This window comes from Danio rerio, chromosome 6 (assembly GCF_049306965.1).
Source record: "Danio rerio strain Tuebingen ecotype United States chromosome 6, GRCz12tu, whole genome shotgun sequence".
Classification (NCBI taxonomy): domain Eukaryota; kingdom Metazoa; phylum Chordata; class Actinopteri; order Cypriniformes; family Danionidae; genus Danio; species Danio rerio.
Genome location: NC_133181.1, coordinates 17287117 through 17310928, shown reverse-complemented (window position 1 = coordinate 17310928; position 23812 = coordinate 17287117). Strand labels below are relative to the sequence as shown.

The window sequence follows — 23812 nt, the reverse complement described above, 5'->3', positions numbered from 1 at the left end:
AATAAAATGTAAGCATGATTTAAGGAACTGCCTATTTTCATTTTAATATTAGCAACTTAGACAGCAGACATGTTGAGGCGTCGTGCTGCATATATGAGCGTCATCTTCACTGTGTGGATATTTATAACAAAACAGAGCCGATAACAACTGCCTCCTTTCAATTTCAGTGAAAATACGAAACACAGCCTCTCTTTTGCTGAGTATCAGTTTTAAGAATCGATAATAGCCATTTTAAAAGTATAACATACAATAAGTTTATTCATTATAGGAAATAAAGGCAAGCGATCAGTCAATATACAGAATGTACGTGGTTACATTAATCATTAACTTATCTTTGCGCTCAGCCAAAACACGTTACCTGAGAACAAGTAATAGATTCCAATGCCCAAAGTCAGGGAATATGTCGTTAGATAAAGACAACAAGATGACTGAAATATCCCGTTTAATAAATATAGTGAGATTAGATCCAGCGGGAGATGCTTGATGAGCAGTCCGACTAGCAGAGCTCTCATCTGGGTAGATGGGCTGCAGCGCTTGCCCGAGAGCGTCTGTGTGGTCACGTGATGTGTGTTTTCAGCGTTTTGGTGTGGACGGAGAGCAGTTCAGAAACGCTGGGTAAAACGCGAGTGTGGACGCGGATCGTTTTCATTCTAAAACGCCGTTTTAAAACTAAAACGTACTAGTGTAAACGGGGCCTGAGTGTAGCCACAGATACGGAAACTCTGGAGCATTTTAACGCCACGTTTCATCAGCGGATCGCTCGTATGTCAGCATAGACAAACCAGCTAATCAACGTGATTTTGAATAGTTCCAGTGACACATTAGTGGCACATCACTACTCACTGCATTCTTCTATGATTTTAGTGCATCCTGCGGCTCTGTAAGTGTTTGTTTACAGCACCACATATAGATGTGGCATACACATTACACCGTTTTAATGCAGACATTTCTTGAAATGATACGTTTATGGATGCAAAACGTTTATGATGCTTGAAAGAAAAAACATGATCGTTGTTATCTAGACGACTCGTAAGTTTGGTTATATGATAATAAATTTCATTTATGGCTCAAGTTAAACTGTTACTTTTTAAATTCTTTTTTACTGAACATAGTAAATGTTGATCTATATACAACAAAGCTTGAGATCCACCCATTAGAAAGGTAAAATATAATAAAAACAGTAATATTGCAAAAAAATACAAAATCAGAATTCAATTTCAGTATCAAATTGGACCAAAATTGTATAAAACTGTTACTTTTTTTGTCAAAATACTGCAAATGTTTCACTGCTACTTGTCTGAGGAAATAAAAACAAACCAAAAAATGCCACCATGGTTCAGGTGCAGGTTTTCATGTTTCTTCCTCAAACTGTCCCACTCATTTCCACTCAGAAAAGTGATTGAATCAAGGGCTCCAGTTAATTTTGAAGGCCAGATGTTTGAATCATTCCCGGTGTTGTGAAGTGTGAACTGCATAACGGAAGTGCAAAACTGCCTTGATTAACACTGGGATGTGCAATGTTTGTTTTTAGATTTGTTGTAGTCACGATATCGCACACTAGCATTACATCAAAGTTCATTCCCCAAGTCTGTTGGAACACATGGCTGCTCTGCAACAGCCTGGAGGGGTTTCTTTCTAGTCACGAACTTGATAATTAATCATTTATAATAATTAGAAGAGTTGCTTGAGGTTCAAATTTACATATTAGGATGATTTTATGATGATCATATGAAACTGAATATAAGAGGATTGATGATTAATTCTCAACTATGCCAGCACAGAAATGGATTAAACTTTAAACGCGTATTAAAATGGAAAGAAGTTATTTTCAAATGTAATACTTGATTATTTTAATTAAATAAGCAAAAGAACATCTTTATAAAACAGAAAGTTTTGAATGTACTTTTTACATGAAACTACAATATTTTGCAAAGATTAATATGGAAAAAAGCTCATGTACTTTTTTCTTATGGTCATTTAAATTAATATATTTTTTGTAACCAGATATTAGGTATCAGAATATAAAATTAATTATCGACTTATCATGTCCGAATGATAGCAGTGTAAATTGATTGAAAGTTCACTAAAAAATGTTTGTTTTTTGTTGTACAGAGAATTGTAGGGTGTGAATTATAAGGGGGGTTTGGGGTCAGCCCTTTAGTAGTAAGAAATAGCTTTCTTCAATATTAGCTTTCTTAATATTAATGTATAATATAAATAAATATATATATATATATATATATATATATATATATATATATATATATATATATATATATATATATATATATATATATATATATATGTACACATTATTAAATATACACAGACAGACCCTTCCATAATGGTTCATAACACTGATACACTCAATTGCGGCAATCAACAGTGGGAAAAATATCATTCAACAGTCTGAAACGCAGTTCTAGAGCACCGATAGACATCTTAAGTATTCTCAAAACACGTTTCTGGTAAAATAGGTGTTTATATCTGCATGTAGCTAAAAACTAAAGAAAATTAAGACATAATTTGTGTGGTTTGACCTACAGTATACTCTAAAGTAGTCACTAAATATCCCTTAAAACACTGGAAACATACATTATTACATTCATAAATTTCATTCACTGAAGCATGTATTACCAAAACTACTACAAAAAAATGTTGACCCCCCCCAATCGTCAGTGTATTTGCACACTGGAGAATTCTGGTTTGAGTAAATGTTTGGAAAATGTTTGGATAATTATTTTTGTAGGAATGAATCCTTTTCAAACCATTTCTTTCTTCTGTTAAACACAAAAAAGATATTTTGAAGAATGTTGGTTGCATTGACCTCTAAAGTAGGAAAATAACTTCTTTAGTGTTCAACAGAAAAAGAGAAACTCAAATTGGGTTATGAACAATTGAAAAGTTAGTTAATGTCGATCGAGTTTTGATTTTTGGTTTGATCTATCCCCTTTAAGCTCTCTCACATGAATGAGTGTGAGGTCAGTTTTTCTTTTCTTTTGTCCTGCTGAGAAGACAGGTGGTTCCTCATGGTACATCTTCTTCAGTCCAGGACTCTTGAAACATCATTTCATTAAAGCAGCTTTCACGGTCTGGCCTGCAATTATCAGATTCCTGTGTCTTTCTTGGCCTTGAATACAAAAAATGAAGTACAGCACAGATCCAGATTACGCTGCACAATGTCCGCTTTGAAATAGATCCCTTAAGAGCTCGATTTCAAAGTGAAGATATTCCAGTTTGTGCTTTCAGTTACGAAACACATTTCCACACCCATGTATTCATTAAAAAAATAATTGGTGTAATATTTGTAGTAACCAATTATATCATAGTTATTGGGTAGTATAGTTATATATATATATACACCACCTGACAAATTTTTGTCGTTGATCACAGTTGTAAGAGAAACAATTAATAGCTTGACTTCTAGTTGATCGTGGCAGAAGGTAGATTTTTCTGATGAATCATCTCTTAAACTGCATTCCAATCATTTAAAATACTGCAGAAGACCTATTGGAACACGCATGGACCCAAAACCCACAGAAATCAGTCAAGTTTGGTGAAGGAAAAATGGTTTGGGGTTACATTCAGTATGGGGGCGTGCTTAAGATCTGCAGAATGGATGGCAACATTAACAGCCTGACGTATCAAGACCTTTGTGCTGCCCATTACATTACAAACCACAGGAGAGGGCAAGTTTTTCAGCAGGATAGCACTCCTGCTTATACTTCAGCTTCCACATCAAAGCTCCTGAAAGCAAAGAAGGTCAAGGTGCTCCAGGATTGGCCATCCCAGTCACCAAGTATGAACATTATTGAGCATGTCTGGGGTAAGATGGAGGAGGAGGCGTTGAAGATGAAATAATCTTAACGAACTCTGGGAGTACTGCATGAAAGCTTTCTTTGCCACTCCAGATGACTTTATTAATCAGTGATTTGAGTCATTGCAGAGATGTATGGATGCAGTCCTCCAAGCTCATGGGAGTCATACACAATATTCATTCTTTTTCACTGCATTATGACTTTGTATTTTATACTGTAGATTATCCCTGTTAAGTGACAAGACTTTTGTCTTAGCAAAGTCAGACCTTACTGTCCTAATTAAATCATTAAAAATCAAGGCATGATCACATTTTATTTTGGTAAAATAAGCACAATCTACAAGCTTTTTCCTTTCAATTAAGCCACTTCTGATGCCAAATGATCAACCAAAAGGCGACATTTGTCAGGTAGTATACCAATTATAGTAGTTTAGAAAGAATTGAATTTACTAATTTTTTTTAAGGAAAGTGGTTGCAAACAATTTATATAGGCTGAATTTAAACTAATTAAATGTAATAGTATTTAACTTAATTTGTTTGTTTAAATTCAGCCCATATAAATTCTTTGCCACCGGTTACCTGAAAAAAAGTGTAGTAAATCCAATGAACAATTTTTCTCAGTGCAGTTGAATTATACACTGTGAGACCTTTTTCCAGAAGTTTCACTCAACCCTTGTTTTGAAGACGTGTTAGCCTAAATCTCGTTGTTTATAACTGTAGTGCTGCTTTCATTTCATGGCATGCAGTGGGAAATCTTACACTGGAGAATATTTCTGCAATCAGTCAAGCTGCAATCTGTGCCACATGCCGTTCTAAATAACTCTACCCCAACGTCATTTTTATTCAGCTGCATGCAAACATATGCAGAAAGCATAATGCGATATGGAAGACAGAAACATGCTTCATATTCCTGCGATTACCTCTGTGTATCATGCGTTACACATTTGAGAGTGTGCCTGCTTTATATTCCATTCCCTGTGTTGAAGTATTCAGAAGCTATGAAGCCATGCAGTCACATTGATGATAGAACATGTGAAGGGCGATGTGTTGCAGCAAGAGCGTGTGGCGCGTACCTGCTTCCTAATCCTGATTTCCTTTATGACAGTTCTGTGGCTGGGATGAAAGGACGAGGCACGTTTGAAGTTGGTCAATGTCATGCGCAGAGGGTGTATCGTTTGCCTAAACTGATTTTGTATAGTCTTGCCAGTGCAGAGATTTTACAATCAGAGCCGTTTTGAAAGAGATGGACCATATTTGGTGAGTGTGTTGATGATTTTATTCAAAAGAATGCAGAAATACAATAAAAATATTAGTAGAATACAATTAGGGTTGCACAATGAGTTAAAACGCAATTGCAATTTCCATTGGCTCCGTCATCAGTAGTAAATATCCTCAGAAGGCCAGTGGAGGAGCTTTTATGTGAATAATTCAAGTATGCTGCAAATCGCAGACCTAGAAAATTACGGTTCCTGAAGCATCTCACAGAAGCATTTAATTCAGAACCTAGACTGAATCTATGAAGTGAGATTGTTGTAATTATTACATTTAATAACATGCTTTATGAAATGTTAACAAATATGGTATTTTCCAATGTGATCCTTAACTTTCATTTTTAATTCAGTGTCTAATTTGTATTTTGTATTTCGCATTTGTACATTTTTGTATTATTTTCTCATCCCCCAGTGACGGTTGAGTTTAGGGGTGAGATTTTGGGATGTGTCTTTTTTTCTTTTCTTTAATTGATACGTTTTTATATGAATTAATTTGTATGAAGTTGTACGTAAAATATGTTTCCATGTGAGAGAGGGCTGGTATTTTCACATACTTGTAGATATGCAATTCAATACAATTTTCATTCTCGAATGTACCAGCAAATATTACTATATTGTTTATATATATTACTTAAATGCTGAGCAAACAGCTGTCAAATCATAGCTTTTCCATAGTTTGTAAGTGAATATGACTGTAGTAAACGCTGCTCTGTCTGAGAGCAGATGCTGGAGATTTACATCCGATTACAGAACCGGCTTTACTGACAAAATGTGCAATGTGACCTCAATGATTATTTGTTGGAAGCTTGCGATGTCGATTTTAAGCATAGAGTGAACATTCATATTTTTGTTATTTGTTTTGGTGCTTGCAGTGTTCATGGTGATGAAAAAAATTTCTGTTACAATCGTATGAGAATTCTATTCTTTATCAATTCTGAGATGTTTCAAAATGTGAATCAAAATTTTGTATCAATTCCGAGCTTAGTTTTTAACAGTAGATGGTTAATCATCAATCATCAAAGTCATGTATTTGCCTTTTGTAATGAGAATAATGAGAACAGCTCACTATGAACTATTTTAATTCACCTCTTCAATTCAACTTTATCACTGATGATTTTACGTTCAAGGGGTAATTGTATGCAAGCGGAGTATGACTGTTTGAAAAGCATATAGTGCCATCTCCTGTTAAAAACGCTGTATTAATTAAAGACAGAATAACAATGCATTTTGAAAATCTTGGAATCAAGATGCTGAATTAATAATCATAATAATTTTTCACCACAGCTATAGTCTTTTTAATCACACAGCATTAATATTTCTATTTCATTAAGTTAACACAGAAGTACTGAAGTAACATTTAGAATTCGGATATGAACACTGAATGTCTATTGTAGTGATAAAAATAGAAAAATATCACCTCTTCAGAGATATTGACTCTATAAATAAAGATTGTTTTAATTACTTTTTACACCAATAAGTGAGAAGTATTAAATGTGTTATCTTATTTGTTCTCAACTAAATAAATAAAAAAATATTACTGTCCTGATACTTTGTCTTGTATGAAAAGATAATTTTCAAAAGGAAAAGTACTTTTGTAAAAATTGTTAGTATTTCACAACGTTACTGTAATTTTCACTGTAATTTACAAGATTTAACTGTTAAACTCATAGTAATATATTGTATTGATAAATTTATTGTGAAATTAAGGCAGGTAGCACGATTGCAGCAATTGTTGTAGAAAGGGCTATAACTTTTGCATGTTAGTTTTAGGATTTCAAACTAATATTTTAACTTGATATTTAGAAATATTTAGCGAATGTTATTGCAGCCCCAAAAACAATTTGGGGAGATCTACTAAGATCTTAAAGAAAAAAAAACTTCATCCAGGTTTAAAATGACATAAATATTTTGGGTGCACTGCACCTTATTTAAATTTTGTAAGATTAACAAGGGAATATGAAATAATATTTAATGAGCATATCTTTGTGCTTAGCCAAAACGTGATAAACTATAACAAAAGTAATAGATTCATGAAACCAAAAACTGTTTAACACACCCAAAATGATTTCAAAGTAGGGTTAATGTCAGAATGACAAGCCGAGGAGTATGGCAATGCTTTTTAAACAACTAATATTATTAGATTTGTTTGTGGCATTTTTGATGTAATAGTTGAACTCTTGTTTGCTCAATTTTAAAGTGAAACCAATAATAATAGTAAGAACATTTTGTATAAGCATGTGTTAAACTCAACCACAGGAACAAAAGATACTAAAACAAAATAGGGAATAATTTTATTGAGCCTCAGACCTGTGTTTCTAGGTCAGTTTTGTGTTTTTTTCTCTTTATATCAGTTAATCTTAAATCATTTTATGGAGAAAGAAAAACGTGTCATACAGAATGTGTAAAACATCTTTGATGGCAGTGATCACAGTGTACACTAATGCATGTATGTTTTGTTCCCTTCATGATATTGGAATTTAGCTGTAAATGAAATGGACATTTTTCAAAACTGGCATGAATACAAATGTACAGGAATTTGTCAGATTTGTTAAACTCAAAATGATGCTTGACAAAATGCCAGGACTTGTTGGGGGATTGTTTCGATTATTTTTAGATCTTGTGTGTAAACCAGTCATCCCAATACATTTTTGTGTCATTAAAAGTGAAATCAATCATCGAAATCAAAGCTATTCAGATGATGTGACCAATATTAATAACCATTAAGTTTTATCCACAAAAGTTTTACAGCTGTTATCTGCATACTGTATTTATTAAGATGAAGAGTGTAACTGTAGATGCTGGAGAAAAGGGGGTCCTGACAGGCAGGTGGGGCTCATTGCTGATTTGGGAGGGCAGGGGGAGAGGTGATGGTGAGAAAAGCTGAACAGAATGGATCCTAATGAGCCTCTTCTAATCCGCCTAAATCTCTGTAACGATTCCACAAATGTCAGGCCGGAGTTGAAGGCGAAAGGAAGACACATGGATTTGGGCTGTGAGATAAGAGGGGTAATCTTCCATACCCACACCTCCCTCCTTACTGAGAGAAGGGGGTGATGGAGAGGGGCCGGAGGGCAAATGAAAGTGCTGCTCAACCCCAAGTGTGTTCAGACTGCTTACGAAACGTAATGTGATTAGTCTGTGTGTACTGCTGTTAAATGCTGGCACATCGTAATCTACATGCATTGCAAAAACTGTGGATCATATGGACGAGCAGTAAACTGTTGAAATGTATAGTTATAATTAAAGAATATAAATAATTCAGATTATTCAGACAAATATAACAAAATAAAAAGAAAGATAACTATTACTACTTAAACTAAAGAAGTCATGCATATTTGCAGCTGAATCCAATTAAACTGCATGTGAGGATACTCTTTAAAATGTAGCCTAAATAAAAAAATGTAAATATTTTTTGTCATGAAATTCTGTCATGTTTAATTGTTTTTTACATTACAAATTTTTGTAATTATTTGTGTTATATTTACAAAAATGATATTTGTTATATTTACAAAAAATTATATATTATTTTGTAATAATTTCTCAGTGAGAAAGCAGTTCTTAGACTCTCAAGAAAGAGCTAAAGTGAAGTTTTGTTTGGTGTGTTGTCCAATTTTTCATCTCCAGTTAGACTTTGTGTAGTGGCAAAACATCAGTGAAAGAAACGTTTAACTCAATACATTTTCAGTTTGTTATTTTATTTTACTTAATATATACAGTTAGAAGCGATAAAATGCCCATACAAGCTACTTTATTGAATTTTAGCGTGTTTTTTCTTTCTCCTGGAGCCCGGGTGGGTTTAAAGGTTTTGATGGACAGAGACGTGGAAACCCAACCCCCGCGTTTCCGCTGGATAGAGCTGTGACCCGGAGTGGACTTTTCAGCGGAGCAGATTCACTTCACGCTTATATTCAGTGTTTATTTTGACACGCCAAAGCAAACACGCTGACTTTAAGTGATAATTCCAGTCATATGAAGAACAGCTTCGTGTTTATGCGTAGATTTGTTGATGTATGTGCACAGAACGTCGCACACTTTTGAATAACCTGCTTTGATATTTACCTCAAGCTGTATATGAGATGACAAAACAGTGGCATTATGTGAGTTATTCTTTTTAGTCTGCTGACTGGTACATGTTTCAGTTAAGCATTTTACATTGATTTAATGCCTTTTTCACGTAGTATGATTTACGTAAATGATGCAAGTCGTATGTAACATGGCTAATGCGTAATCTTGGAGAAATCCGTTCCGGGTTTTCATACGGCTTTAACAGGATGATTTGTGTGTATACGGAGCACACGGGGCAGATAGAGAAGAGAAACGGGTATGGATCTGTAGGTCCTAACGCTGTCTGTGTCGTTTCCCGGGACTCTTGTTCTGCATACCGTGAAGCGAGAGCTCCGGTTTGTGCATGATACATTTGAATGAGAGTGTGAACTAACAACGGCGGGAAACAAAGGCACGGACAGTCCGGTGCAAAAGGAGCAAGCTGGCTGCACGGCGGGGGATGCACGGGCACAATAGGGAAGACCGCACTCTTCTGCTTTAAAGGACAGTGTTGCAATAACATTTGCACCTCAGAGAGACAAGACTCGCTGCGGGAGGCAGAAATTGAAGCCGGAATTTACTTTCCAGGGATATTTGGCATGAAGTAAAGCACGGAGTTTACATTGGATGTTTAGGCTGCTTCAGGGAATATTTAAGTTTTTTCTTAAACCGCAACAAACGCGCCTGTCACACGAACGCGCCTGGACAGCGAAGGAACATTAGGCTTCTGCCAACACAGCAATATTGTAAACAAGCACTTCTTCAACAAATAGATTATATTATTATTATTATTATTATTATTATTATTATTATTATTATTATTATGTGCTCTGGGAATAACCAGCTTAGTTGAAATCAGATCAGAAACATATTTGAAGTGAATTCATTTACTTGATTGGTTTGCTGAAGAATGTACTTACTTGATGGTAATTACCCGGAAAGGATGGAGCGGGGCACGCCACAAAGAAAAACAGTGTACCGGATATCTTTGACATTAGTGAAGAAAGAAAACCTGCAGGACGGTGGAGGCTCGACGCACCGGCGATTGGAGAACCCAAAAGTGAGCGCGTACCGGCGCGAGGGAGCCTCCGAGGCGCAGCGGAGCTCTCAGCTTGAAGAACTAAAAGAAGTGGAGGACGAGACTGACGAGTTTTCTGCACACTCATACATGAGGAACTTCAGGACCTTTAGTACTGGACATCTAGAATTGGGAAGGTTGAAACTCTTAAAGAGGGCACAACATGCGCATAAAGAAAGGGAGTTAAATCAAACGTGCATCCTGCCTGAGAACGGACAGAACAAGGCCATTGAAAATGGGGCACCAGGGGAGAAAAGAGCAGAAGATGTGGATGAAAGTGACAGATTGAAACGTGATGCCGAGCATGGAAAAGTCTGCAGCACAGCTGCTGCTAACGGAGAAAAAACAGGTATTAGAAAGAAAATCCTCAAGACATCCAGGAGCACAGAGGAACCGGTTAGTACGTGGCCAGATGAGCCCTGTGAGGAACCCAAGAGTGTCAAGACAGCTAAAGAGAGCTGCATCTCCTCTTTGTTGGCTAAAGGGAATGGGAAATCACCTAAACCAGCACCTCAAACCCCTCCAACTAAGAGACATCCAAGTCTGCTGCGGCGTAGTTTCAGCTTTCGCCACTGGACAGGTGGCGAACTCATCCGTATTCGGGCTCTGTCCAAAGAGAAGCACCACAGCAGCTCAGGCTGCATTGGCCGTGATGGAGAAGGGAATCAAACTCAACCTGGTGTGGTTCTGCAAAACATGGCTTTTGCCGAGACCGACTCCACAGAAAAACGAAACACCTTGGATGTTGGCGAAGTCCTGAACAAAACAGACTCTGTGACAGAACTGGGCCGCAGGGAAAGGATGAAGGGTAAGAACCGGACATTAGACAACAGTGACCTGCTCAGGCTGTCGGATAAATCTTTGGTGGACAAGGAGGGTTTTATTCGAGGGATGGGCTCTCGTTCTAGCGGGCAGGAAAGAAAACTCATCCGGTTCTTCAGCGGAATCTTTTCAAAGAAAGATGGGACGTCCACACCTTTGAGCAGCCCCAGTAACCGAGCTCTCCGGAAGAACGGCCTGCTGGGAGCTCAGCAGAGAGCAGAAATGGGCTACTCACAGTCCAGCTCTGAGAGTGTTAACGGATGCCCACTGGACGGTAATAGCTTTTATCTTCTCTCTCATTTGTTTTAGCTTCACATATTATAGTGCAAAAGGATGCTCTGTTTGCTATTATGCACCCAGAACAGGGGGTAGAGGGATGTGTGTTTGTTTTGGACAGGAAGGTGATGTTTAGCTGCTTCTCTGCAGGCCTCCTGTGTTTGTGTTTCATTATGCGCCATGCTTGCAGCTCACTCTAAGAGCTGGCAGCCTTGATGCAAAGGCAAGTGTTTACATTCTTGAACCATGAATGTGAAAACCCTCATTTAGTGCTGTTTTCATTCTTTTAGCATGTTCTGTTCTTCTTTCTGATAATGCACATTGTCTGGGTGACTTTATCCCCTCTTGTCTTTTCTTTTGGTTGAGTGGATTGCGCTATTCACATGTATGTCCTTTTTTCCCTTGGATCCATTATCTCAGCGTCTGTGTTACTGGTGACAGCAGGTCAGCTGTGAAGGCCACCATGCTCTGCTGTCAGTAATATGGTAATGGAGAGCTGCTGGTAGATACTGTGTGCAGTTTCATAGCGATTGTAATGAATTACCAAACACTATCTTCTGCCTGTGAGGTCAGCAAACCCTCCTGAAAGACAGATTGCCCATGTCTGCGAAACAGACCTTCTGGTCAGGGGTTTCTGAACTTTTCATTTTTATAACGTGATGATGATGATACTCTTTTAATGCAATTTAATCCAAGACATACTTTATAGTTAGTACTGAAATGTTTTTTTCTTTCTAAAATAATATATATTGTTCGGTACTTGTTATTGTTGTTATTATTATAATAATTATTATTATTACAGTTGTTGTAAATATTGTCTGTGGTATATTTCTTGACCATAATTAAAGTTTAATGGATAAACTTTAAAAATAATAAAAAAACCCAGCTTAATACATTTGACAAAAAGGTTGTCAATAGAATTAAAAGTGGTGGGGATTACAGGTATTTATATAATTAGATTAAAACAACTGGAATACAACTGTAACAGCAAGTACTTTATAAAATTGTATTTAATAAAACAACAACTTGCTTGCACTGCATATTAGACACTAAACCCCCTCCCCCCCCCCCCCTCCCCCCCCCCAAGTAAAAAAAGGATAATCCATCTTGAATTTCTTCAAAGATTAGAATCTGTCCTGTTTAAATGTGCTTTTGTCAAACAAACAAACAAACAAACAAAGGATTCACTTTCACAGCATGATTCACAGAAGACCCCTTATAACATTTCATTCATTGTTGCATTAGATTATATGCAAAAACATTTTGTCTGGCATGTTTGGAACACGTTAATATACACAGCACACTAAATAATGTTACATCTAAATAGATGTCACTATCCCAAAACCACAAGTAGGGCTGCACGATTTGAAGAAAAAATCAAATTGCGATTTATCTGATCTAAATTGCGTTTTGCGACCTAAAATGCGATTACTACCATTTCATAAAAAAGCTACAGGTTTGATGTGGTGGTTTTAACAGCACCAAAGAAAGACCAAGCATAATCAAAAGTATGCTACTATATGCTAGTTTTTATTTAAAACATCTTAAATATTGTTGCCTTTTTTTTCAATAAAGTTGTCGGTTGCCATGACAAATTAACTACCGTATCTTAAATTCAGTTAAAGAAGTTCTAAATAAAAATGAGATATAAAAACTTTACATTCAGATTGTGTTACTTTTTTTGCATAGTTCAGCATAAGGTGCTTACGAACTGTGAGAACTTTCCAAAACTATGCTTGGTAGCTCATCGAAATAATCACAATTTTAAAACTTGCTTTCAAATTGCGATTTTGGTTTAAAAACGATTAATCGTACAGGCCTAACCACACGTTTTAATACATATGATGCAGTTTATACTAGCCACATGTTTTCATTCATTCAAATGTTTTAGTAAGGACATGTTAGACTAAGTTATGTTGTTTGACTTATACAAAAGAACATCTACCGAATGAACACCCGGATTGGGTTAATACTGTTTTTAATTTGTTTATTTTCTATATAGCGATTTTTCACAATGAATATAGTTTCGAAGCAGCTTTACAAAAGGTGCACATTGTTGCATCACAATCAAAATCAAAACCGTTAAGGGTATTAGTCATAACTTTAATAGTTACTAATAACTTTTAACTAATTAACTAGTAACCAGGGCCACACAGAATCTGCGGATATTTTTTGCTATTTCTGCTGAGAATTTTAAGGATATCATAACTAAAAACTTAACATATGAAATAAAAAACAATACCTTTTTAACTTTTATTTAATGTTTACAATACAAATCCAATAAGATCCACTTATTTGATAAACAAAGCAAGTTTATCATATCATATACTAAAAGACAGAACATATTACTTCATAGGAACATTTTAAATATTACTATTATAATATCACAATAATGTTGGTGAAATTAATAAAAAAAAACTGGATAAATATAAATTTACACACATTTACACAAGTAAATACATAGACTCAATGATGAGCTAAAAATCTGTTGATTTCTGCACGCGCAGATTCAATGTGGGCTTTCTAGTAACTAATATTCATTCATTTTCTTGTCGGCTTATTCACTTTATTAACACGGGGTCGCCACAGCGGAATGAACCGCCAACCAGCAAGTTTTTACGCAGCGGATGCCCTTCCAGCAGGGATAACATGCAAACTCCTCACAGAAACGCCATCTGAGCCGAGGTTCGAACCAGCGACCTTCTTGCTGTGAGGCGACAGCACTACCTACTGCGCCACTGCCTCGCCCTAGTAACTAATAGTTTATTCTTAATAAACAATGGATAACATAGGCAGGATGTTCAAACCATAAGATAAATGTTTTAGTCAGACTGTCTCTCTTTGTAAAATTATTTAATGTGATGGTAATGTGGCTTTGAATTTAACTTTTTTTTTCTCTTTTAAAAGAGAGAAAAAAACAAAGCTCAGAGACGAAGCTCTGCTAAATGAGATATTTCAAGACAATGTTAATGATCAGGTCAGTGCTGATGCTTGTAACATGGCACGTCTGTAGGGTTAGACAGCACCTTAGCTGATTAGCAGTTTCCACATTCCCCAAATTCCACAGGCATTCCTGACTCTTCAGTAGAAGTGCTTTCTCAACAATTAGATAACAATCTTACGTTTAAACAGTGTCACGTTTCCTTTGAAATTAACCGCTTTAACTGGAACTGTTTAGTAATGCACCTGTCTATCCATCACTTGACCAATATTCATCTTTAACAGGAAATTCAGGATGGATATTTTAAAATGGCTTCAACAAAAATGTAAACATGCGCATGGGATAAATGAATTCTGAATTATTTCTAAGCACCCAGCAACTGAAATATTAGCACTTATTTACGATTGTGACTAGAATATTCTTTAAAGGTCACTTTTTTTTTTTACCCCTTTTTCAAGATTTAAGATAAGTCTTTTGTGTCTGTAAAGTTTCAGCTCAAAACACTCATCAGATTATTTATTATACCTTTCTGAATATTGGAATTCTCTGCTCTGAACACAATGTAGCTGTTTTTGTTGTCTTTAATGCTAGTTCTCAGAGTGTGCCTCAATCTCTGCCTGCTGTCAGATAAACAGCACAGTGACAGACATGAAGTAGATCTCATGTAACGTTTGTGAGAAATACTACAGTAAGAACTTTCCCAATGATGTATTTGTTGTGGAGTTTATTCAAGCCTTTCTGCAACGATGAGTCACACACAATAGCCCCTTTCACACAGTGATACCGGTAAATATCTGGAAAATTTCCAGAACGACTTTACCGGTATATTCAAAAAAGCGCTGTTCACACAGGCGAGGACGTTACGGAAATTTTCTGGAAAAGAGCATTCACACATCCATTCCAAAATACCGGTAAATTCTGACATCATTCACCACAAATGAGCTTTAATCGGCTGCGCTTGTATTTGTAAACATTTGACTAAATTACAAATTCTGTGGATGATCAATATTGTGAACAACTTTCGCAGGATCACTTTCGCATGTCGAGATGTTCATAATATGTGCAGGCGCTCACAGGCTGTTTCACAGGCACACGCAAAGCTTGAAGGTAAACAAACAACGGCTTATCATAAGCATCTCATCGATGATTATTTACACAGTTGGCATTAAGAAGAACATATAAACGTGATCTGACTAACTTCTAGCAGCTAAATGTGTCTGGAAAAATATTCAAAGGCTTTTATTCTCACAAACCGCACGGACGTAAAAGCGTGTGACTGTTGTGATTGGCTAAAGCAGACGTCTCACGTCAGCACGTTCTAGACGTGCACGCGCTTATTACGGCAATCTTCCATCTGCATTCACACAGCGCAGCATTCCGGCAAATTGCCGGAAATGTTACAACTTCTCTTTCCGGAAAATAGCCAGAACGAATTTACCGGTATTTTCGAAAAAGGACCTGTTCACACAAACAACCTTTGCCGGCAATTTTCCGGAAAGGTCTGTATGTGTGAAAGGGGCTAATGTCGTTACAAAGTTCATGCACACACAGCGGACATACACACAGCATACTCGTTTAACTTTGCACTGTTTTTGAGCGGCAAATGTGACAGGGTACACATTAATATCCACTGCTGTATGGATATCCGCTATGTTAATGTACAAAATAAACCTGATTTAATGTCCACAAACCAGGATTGAAGGCATCTTCTTTTGTAATTGTACAGACATGCGGCTGTGATGATGATGGAAAAATCACTGTAATTACATACATGCACTGTTTTAAAAACATTTTAAACTTGTAAAACTCATTATTGGTTACATTTGATAATGATTGATGATTACAGCGGGCTGAACAGATCTTTTAATCCCAATTGCTTTACACTTGTCGTGTCTTGTTGCTATGATTATACATGTTACTATGGAGACATGTTGATATACGGCTGTCAAAATAATTTTTGGGCTGGGAAACCATACTCTTACGTCACGTTGCGGTGGGCCTTAAAATGGGAGGAATTTGGATCCTATTTTAACATCACAACATAAAAAAATAACCTAATGTTTTTATATCACCTCAATATGACTGTGGACACACTATTCCTACACACAATTCTGTCCGAACAGCTTACAAAAAAACTGTTTTCATGAATTAATTGTTTTTATTCATTTATTTTTATTGCAGTGATTTTATTCTAGAGTATCACTACTTTGTATTATTATTGATTCATGTCACCGCTACTGAATGTAAACACTTTTTCTGATTGATTTCATCTTTAGAATGGTTTTCATTTTTGCTTTCATGGCAAAACTATGTAAGGCATTAGACACACCTGCCTCATTTAAGGTGTATTTTTAGCTTGTTGCTTGTTTCATGACTTTCATGACGTTTTAACTTTGGATCTTTAGATCAGTTCAGTTCAGTTAGCATTGCTATGCTGGCTTGCAGCCGGATGGGGGTATGACTTTCATTTGTTTGACTCTGTAGTGAACAGGATGTGAGATGGCACTGCAGTGTCAGCGTTATAAAGTCCTGCAGGGTAGATTCCCAGATGGGTCCGGCATATGGATCTGTTTGAAGGCAACCAATGCTATTAGAGGACGATTGCTGTCTTGTAACTAGAAAGTGCAGTGCTGAATCATTTTATAATAAGGACAGAAATCTCTGTTTAGGAAGTAAAATGATCATATGTTTGTTAGTACTGTATTTACATACTGTGTAGCATAATGCTTTTTAAATTAGGGCTGTACAATATATAAAAATTATAGAAATATCACATATGCATATCACAATTTACTTGTCATCGTAGTTTCTAATAAATAAGTGATGTGAGAGACTTCTCAGCACATTAGACAGTGTAGTTACATGTCAACACAACAAACAGAGTGAAACCAAGCAGATTGGACATGCTGGTTTTCTAAAGTCTATAATGATTTTATTAAAGATGCTCAAATATGATTAAATAATCAAGCCATGTTAAAAAGCAATAAGGCTGCAAAATAAGTTTTCGATTGTTTTGGTTTTCCTGGTTGTTCTTGTTTTTTTTCACATCGATAAAACTAAATAGTGCTATACCTGCACTTTTTGGTGAAGTTAGGGACAGGGTAAAGGAGCAACTTAAGTCAGTGTCGTATTTTTGTCTTAAAACTGGCTAATGCCAAGTTCAGACTGCATGATTTTCAAAGTAATCGTGTCACAGATGTTTTCACACTAGCGTTTTGTCGCTGCTTTGTTTACACTGCAAGATGGATCGGCGACAGGGGTTTTTACATGACATGACTTTATAATAGGAAGAGTCTCCAACAACTTTATCTAAACTAGGTCTCACAATAAAAAAGTACGTAGTATGTCTTTTGTTATTAACTACACAACAAAAAAGAAGTTTTTAATGCGGTAGGAAATGTACATACTTGCTCACCTGGGTGTTAAGAATATTTGCAATTTCTCCTCAACTTTCTTTTTTGACCCGGTTGTGATTTTGCTCACGTGACACATCAAACAGACATGAGTGCTCCTGCCAAATTTCCACTAGTTTTTCCTCCATTTCTTATGTCCAAATAATCTGAAAATGAGTGTTTTTACCTTCTCCCCTATCCTCCTGCTGGCCTGCAGGTACATTGGCTGTAGCCGATCGCCTATGTTATTTTCAGTCGAAACTTATTTCACACGTCATGATTTGAATCGCCGACAGCTCCAGATATTTAGCATGCCAAAAATTTCACAGGCATCGGCGACTCATCGGCCATTCTCTCCGATCTCATCTTTGATAGTTCACATTGTGTGTTTGTTACTCATGTGAATGAGCACCGATTTGCCTGTGATTTCAGGCATTTGTCGGGGAGTCGAAATCGGGGCTACAATCATGCAGTCTGAACTCGGCATAAAGGAGTTTGTTTATATGAATAATCAGCCTGTTCTAGTTTAAATGGAAATATATAGTTAATAAGCGGAGTCTGAGAGTTTTATTTATTTTATAGTTTATTTCACATTTTTTGTTTGTAAAGGCTAAATACTAATAAAATTGAACACATTTTTTGTACTGTTTTTATTATTATTTTTTAAGCTATAAGAGACTGTAGGTATTATAGACTTAGCAAATTCAGTTTGCAGACATTTGTTGGTACAGACATCCATTGTCTGCATTCTAGGCAGTTTTAACCTGACTTTTTAATAATGTCCATATCAATATCGGAATTATATCGTATCGACTGGAATTAAGAAATATATCGTGATATAAATTTTTGCCATATTGTCCAGCCCTAGTTGTAATGGTACTTGTTTTGGGTTTTTTTGATTGTCCCATCCTTACACTAGAAGAGATACCATTGAAAGCAGGAGGGAAAGTCTTTTTAAACTGACATATTTTTCTAAAGATTACAAGAGCAAATGACTTTAAATGAATGATGTTCAAAGATGATTTTTTTAATGATATGAAATGCAAAATGTGTAGAATTAGATGACTTCATTCATTTAATACCTTTTGCTTTCTTGCTGGTACTATATATCTTGCTGCAATTGGTTTCATAACTAGATAAAATGCAGAAGTTGTGTTGCTCCATATCACGGATGCTCCCAGATTGAAGTGGCTGGAGGAAGTAATGGACTGGAGTTTTTCTTACAATGAGTCACTGGCTCGTTTTTAAATAGAGACCATTCTCAACTTCCTCTGGAACAGTTTGATGACTATGGTGTCCATATCAGTGTTCTGCTCAGGTCTGTACCATGTGCGGGGTATATACTGTATTTTATGGCACTGTATGTGTTGGGATGGCTGGAGGGTCTGAACAGTGACTCTCTGGCCCACTGCTCCACCCTCCACACGAGCCATCTATTGGTGTCAGGTATGAGTGGATGGGTGGAGTTGTGCGTGTCTGACCTACATCTACAGCCATGCAGAAGTAATGCCGGTTGCATGTGGAACCGTGACATGGATGTGATAAGAGCATAGCTGGAGCTTCTCATGGGGCAAGTGTCTGAAAGGGGAATGAAAGCAGACTGTCTTAAAAAAACACACAGACAGTTTTCAGACAGTCTTTGTTAGTGACGCAGAGTCTGGCACAGCTCTGGATTTTTAGATTCATTTTTTTCAGAAGTTTCTTTTGATATAACATGGCATTTAAAAAGCACAATGTCCATGTGCAAAATGACAAAGACTTGTGCGAAGAGCTTTTTTATTTGTCTTTATTTACCTGTTTACACATAAAGACCATAAGTGTAGTCTTAAGCATACACTTGACTTGTTTGTTATACTGCAAAAATCTGTCAGTCAAGAGCAGTGAGCAGTGTTTTGTTAGCCTGCTGTCATTTCAAGAGCCACACGGATCTGATTTACTGTTACATATTAGGGCTGCAGATACTGGAAAAAATACAAATGGCATCTTTTTTATTTGCAAAATATATTGCCAGATGAATACAGTTTCACTAGATGAGTTGAATAAATGTCTATAAAGAATCTGTAATTTTAGATCGATTGGGAAGATTCTGTAGGGGAGTGCATAGAATGTAATTCGAGTTTATTTGTATAGCATTTAAGCACAATAAGCACAATATTTATATTATTGAGCTCAATATTTATATAATTAACTATCTACAAGAATCGATACATTCTAAAAAAATATGCTAATTAAAAATTAAGCGTTTTATTGTTTTCCGAAGAGTCGAAATGTATTTGGGTTTATACAGAAATTGAATAATAAAAGGTAAAATAATATTGCATAGTCTTTGCTTTATAAAATATTTTCATCAAAGTAATTGTTATTCATTTTTCAAACTTTAAAATAATACATTTTTTTATGCCTGAATGCTTTTAAAACCCTCTTACAGTCACAGGCCTCAAAAAAAAAAAAACACTTGCAAAATAATTAATAATAATTCAGACTCAACATTGCATATTCTTGCTATGTGACTATTGCGAACGATCACATTGCGATATCAATGCTGTAACAATACATTTTGCAGCCCTATTACATATGCATTTTCATATTCAACTCTTTACATTAATTACATGCCAATGAAGGTTTATGTAGATCATCACTAAGCATATTTGTGTATATTTGAGTTTTTAGGTGCACACCTTAAGCTGAACATGACTTCACATGTTTGTGTTCTGTTCCGTCTCTGAGGCTGAGCGCATGCACAGAGCAGTATGAGTTCTCTTTTGCATTTAAAAAACACAAATAAATCTAATACAATTCAATAAAGCGCGTTGATTACTGTAGAAGTCATGTTAAATGATTTTACTGATTTCTAAAATCGATATTTGTAATGCTATTAATTGCACTGCTTTCTACACATGTGCTGAACAGAAAGACCAACAATTTTTGTATTAATATTAGTCAATTTATGTGCTTTGAGTAGTCTATTCAATTGCTTAGCACCCCCCCCCCCCCCCCCAAAAAAAAAAAAAAACAACAAAAATGATTTTCACAGAAATCGTTAAAAGATTTACGCGCATTAAGAGTCATTTTATGATTCTATGACATGGAATGAATTCACTCTGTTTTGTGATTTGATTTTGATTAATCGCTCAGCCCTAGTACGCAGTAGTGAATATATAGGTAATATCTGAAATAATTATCTGGTTTTACTAGACCTGTCACGATATATATTTTTGCTAGTGTGATGTATATCAACAAAATTTATTACGCTAAATGATATTATTGTAATTTTAAGACCATTTTGACAATATAATCGTTTTATAATATAATAATTTTATTCTTAAGAATATTTAATTAAATTATAGTCATCTTAACAATTTAATAATTAGGCATTGCAAATACCTATGAATACGGATATCCTAAACAAATAAATTATAATAATAAATGTTAATGTTAATGTCCAAGAAAAAAAAATAGAAATAAGTAACAGATCTATTTTTAGCCATCAGGCACCCACATTAAAAAATATACTATAGTAATTTATAATAAATACTATAGTGTTTTTAACCATACTGACAGTATAGAGAGGCTGTGCAATCAGCTAAAATGTGGTTGTAAGTTTTTTATGTATGGGTGATATATATTGCATCATCAAAAATGATTGAGGACATGTACACGTTGTGCGATAAGTTGATATATTGATTGCTGTGCGCCTTGTTTCTACCTGATATGTCTTTTTGTCAATCTGAACACAATTGGATGATGTTAATACAGATCGAAATGTGTTGTAAAATATTTAGAATTTAGTCAAAAGCTTAATCAGATTGCTTTAGTTCTATAAAAAGCTTAAATGCTTTTAAACACCACCACCAAAGTCCACCTACAGTACTTTTCAACTATTCTGACCCAATGTAATTGTTAATGGGTGTCTTACGAGAAGCCCACACTGATTATTTATTTAATGAAATTATTTATAGTTCGTTGGTTCTTTGCCTCCATCTCGAACGCCAGTAATGCATCAAACCTTTATTACACCCACCAAAACAAGGTCTTCATGTTGTACCAAAACACAAGGATTGCGATCTAAAATTGTAGTTGATATTCACATCCTTTTCGCTTTCTTGATTTATGTTCTTAATCTAAATATATTTATTCAAAAGAAAATTATTATCGCACAAATCCTAATTTGTGGGCCTTAAGAGTTATTGCAAGAATTGTCATACACTTAATGCACATTGTGTTTTGTGTCACTGTTGAACTGTAGAGCATAAAACACCTGTCCTCATCAGTTGTAAAATGCACATGAAAATCCTTTGGTGTTGGATCTTTCCTTCCTCTGAATACTAGAGAGACATAATGTGAGAGAATCCTAAGTGTGGATGGCAGCCAGAGATGGGTTGTTGAGTTGTACTGTATCCATGCAGCTGTCATCACCGCAGTGTGCTGTAGAACATCCATTCCAGAACAAAGACACAGCAGGGACCGACTAAATGTGGCTTTTGTTTCCTTTGCTCATGAGAGGAGGAAGTAAAGCAGAAGGACTGAACTGAAGGAGTAAGTTATTGAGTGTGTGAGGGTCAGGGTTCTTAGAAAGTGGAGTGTTAACACTTAATTGGACAGGCAAGTAGACATTGCAGAGAGCAACTGGGAAAAGCGGAGAGGAAATCTGGGCTCACTGTCTGATGGCTGGAATCGAACCGACATCACTCGCTTTACAACCTATTAAAATGTTTCATTATGATGTTTATTAGTGGTTTCATTGAAAAACCCTGTTAGGTTTCTTAGGTTTGTACACATTTAGTTCAGTAGTTTGGTTTTCTTGTTTCTTTTGGTCTGGCTAAAAAGAAAGTGATAAATGCAGAGTCGCAGTCTGGACTTGTGGTCATATATTCTGGTCCTGTTCAGAAGTATCCGTATCCGTATTTTGGAAAAGTATCCTCTGACTTTACTCCCAGCATTTTGAAATGGACATTAAAATTGATGTGGAAATAGCATTGTTTGGATGGTCAGACCAGGCTCTAACTTGGCCTAAACATCAACATCTCTCCATTGTGTTTGGCATGGTGCTGGCCAAGAGAGTGATTCTGATGGAGTGGAAATCCACGACACCTCCAAATTTTTTTTTAAATGGTTAGCTGAAATAGTTTGTGCCCTCAAGCTGGAAAGGTTACGTTTCTCTAGATTTGGCAAACAGAAGTTGTATGACAAAATATGGGGAGATGTATAGGTTAATAATGTTTCTGTAATAATTTTTTTGGGTAATAAGTTTTTTTCTTCATTCTCCTTCCTTTTTATATTCTAATTAATCATTTTACTTTGTTTCTTATTCCATTGGTCTGGCTGAGATTTTATTATTATTATTTTTTTGGATGGTGCTGTATAATTGCTGTATTGTTTGCTAGTGTTTTAGTGCATGCTTGAATATTTCATTTAATTATAGTCAATTTAATAATTAGGTATTGCAATCAGAATGTGAATACGGATATCCTAAACAATTAAATAATGATGATAAATGTTAACATAAATGTCCAAGGTAAAAAAACATTTAAAATAAGTAACAGATCTATTTTCAGCCATCAGGCACCCACATAAAAAATATAATATAGTAATTTATAATAAATACTATAGTGTTTTTAACCATACTGACACTATAGAGAGGCTGTGCAATCAGCTAAAATGTGGTTGGAACAGTTTTTTTTTATGGATGGGTGATATATATTGCATCATCAAAAATGATTGAGAACATGTACACAACACCAAGATTTGGCAAGCAGAAGTTGTATGACAAAATATGGGGCCCCTTCCTTAGATGTATAGGTTAATAATGTTTCTGTAATAATTTTTGGGGGGTAATAATTTTTTTTTCTCTCTCCTTCCTTTTTACATTCTAATTAGTCGTTTTATTTTGTTTCGTATTCCATTGATCTGGCTGAGATTTTATTATTTTTATTCTTTGGATGGTGGTGTATAATTGCTGTATTGTTTGTTGGTGTTTTGGTGCATGTTCTAGCCAGGTAATAACACAGAGATAATTTTGTTAACATATATACATGATGAACACTATTTGGTGTTATGTTTTTACAAAAACTTCTATAAATAGTAAAAAAATAGTGATAGTTTTGATTAGTGGTGTACATTTTATTTTTGAGATATTAATATAAAAATGTGACGGTGCGTATCACTGATGCC

General features: G+C 35.6%; 1 protein-coding gene across 11 annotated transcripts in view; it reads left to right on the top strand.

The window, feature by feature from the left end:
• agap1 (ArfGAP with GTPase domain, ankyrin repeat and PH domain 1) overlaps positions 1 to 23812 on the top strand; it is a 348474-nt gene that overhangs the window by 101425 nt on the left and 223237 nt on the right. For 5 of the 11 annotated variants that reach the window (XR_012407726.1, XM_073953822.1, XM_009302286.5 and 2 more), the window contains exon 1: positions 9380 to 11306. The exons of the other annotated variants lie outside the window; for them this stretch is intronic. Coding sequence is in view for 4 of the 5 variants with exons in the window: in XM_073953822.1 (XP_073809923.1) it covers positions 10043 to 11306 (1264 nt within the window). In the remaining variant the exon portion in view is untranslated. Of the gene's footprint in view, positions 1 to 9379; positions 11307 to 23812 lie in introns of those variants that run through there. 11 annotated transcript variants of the gene reach the window in all.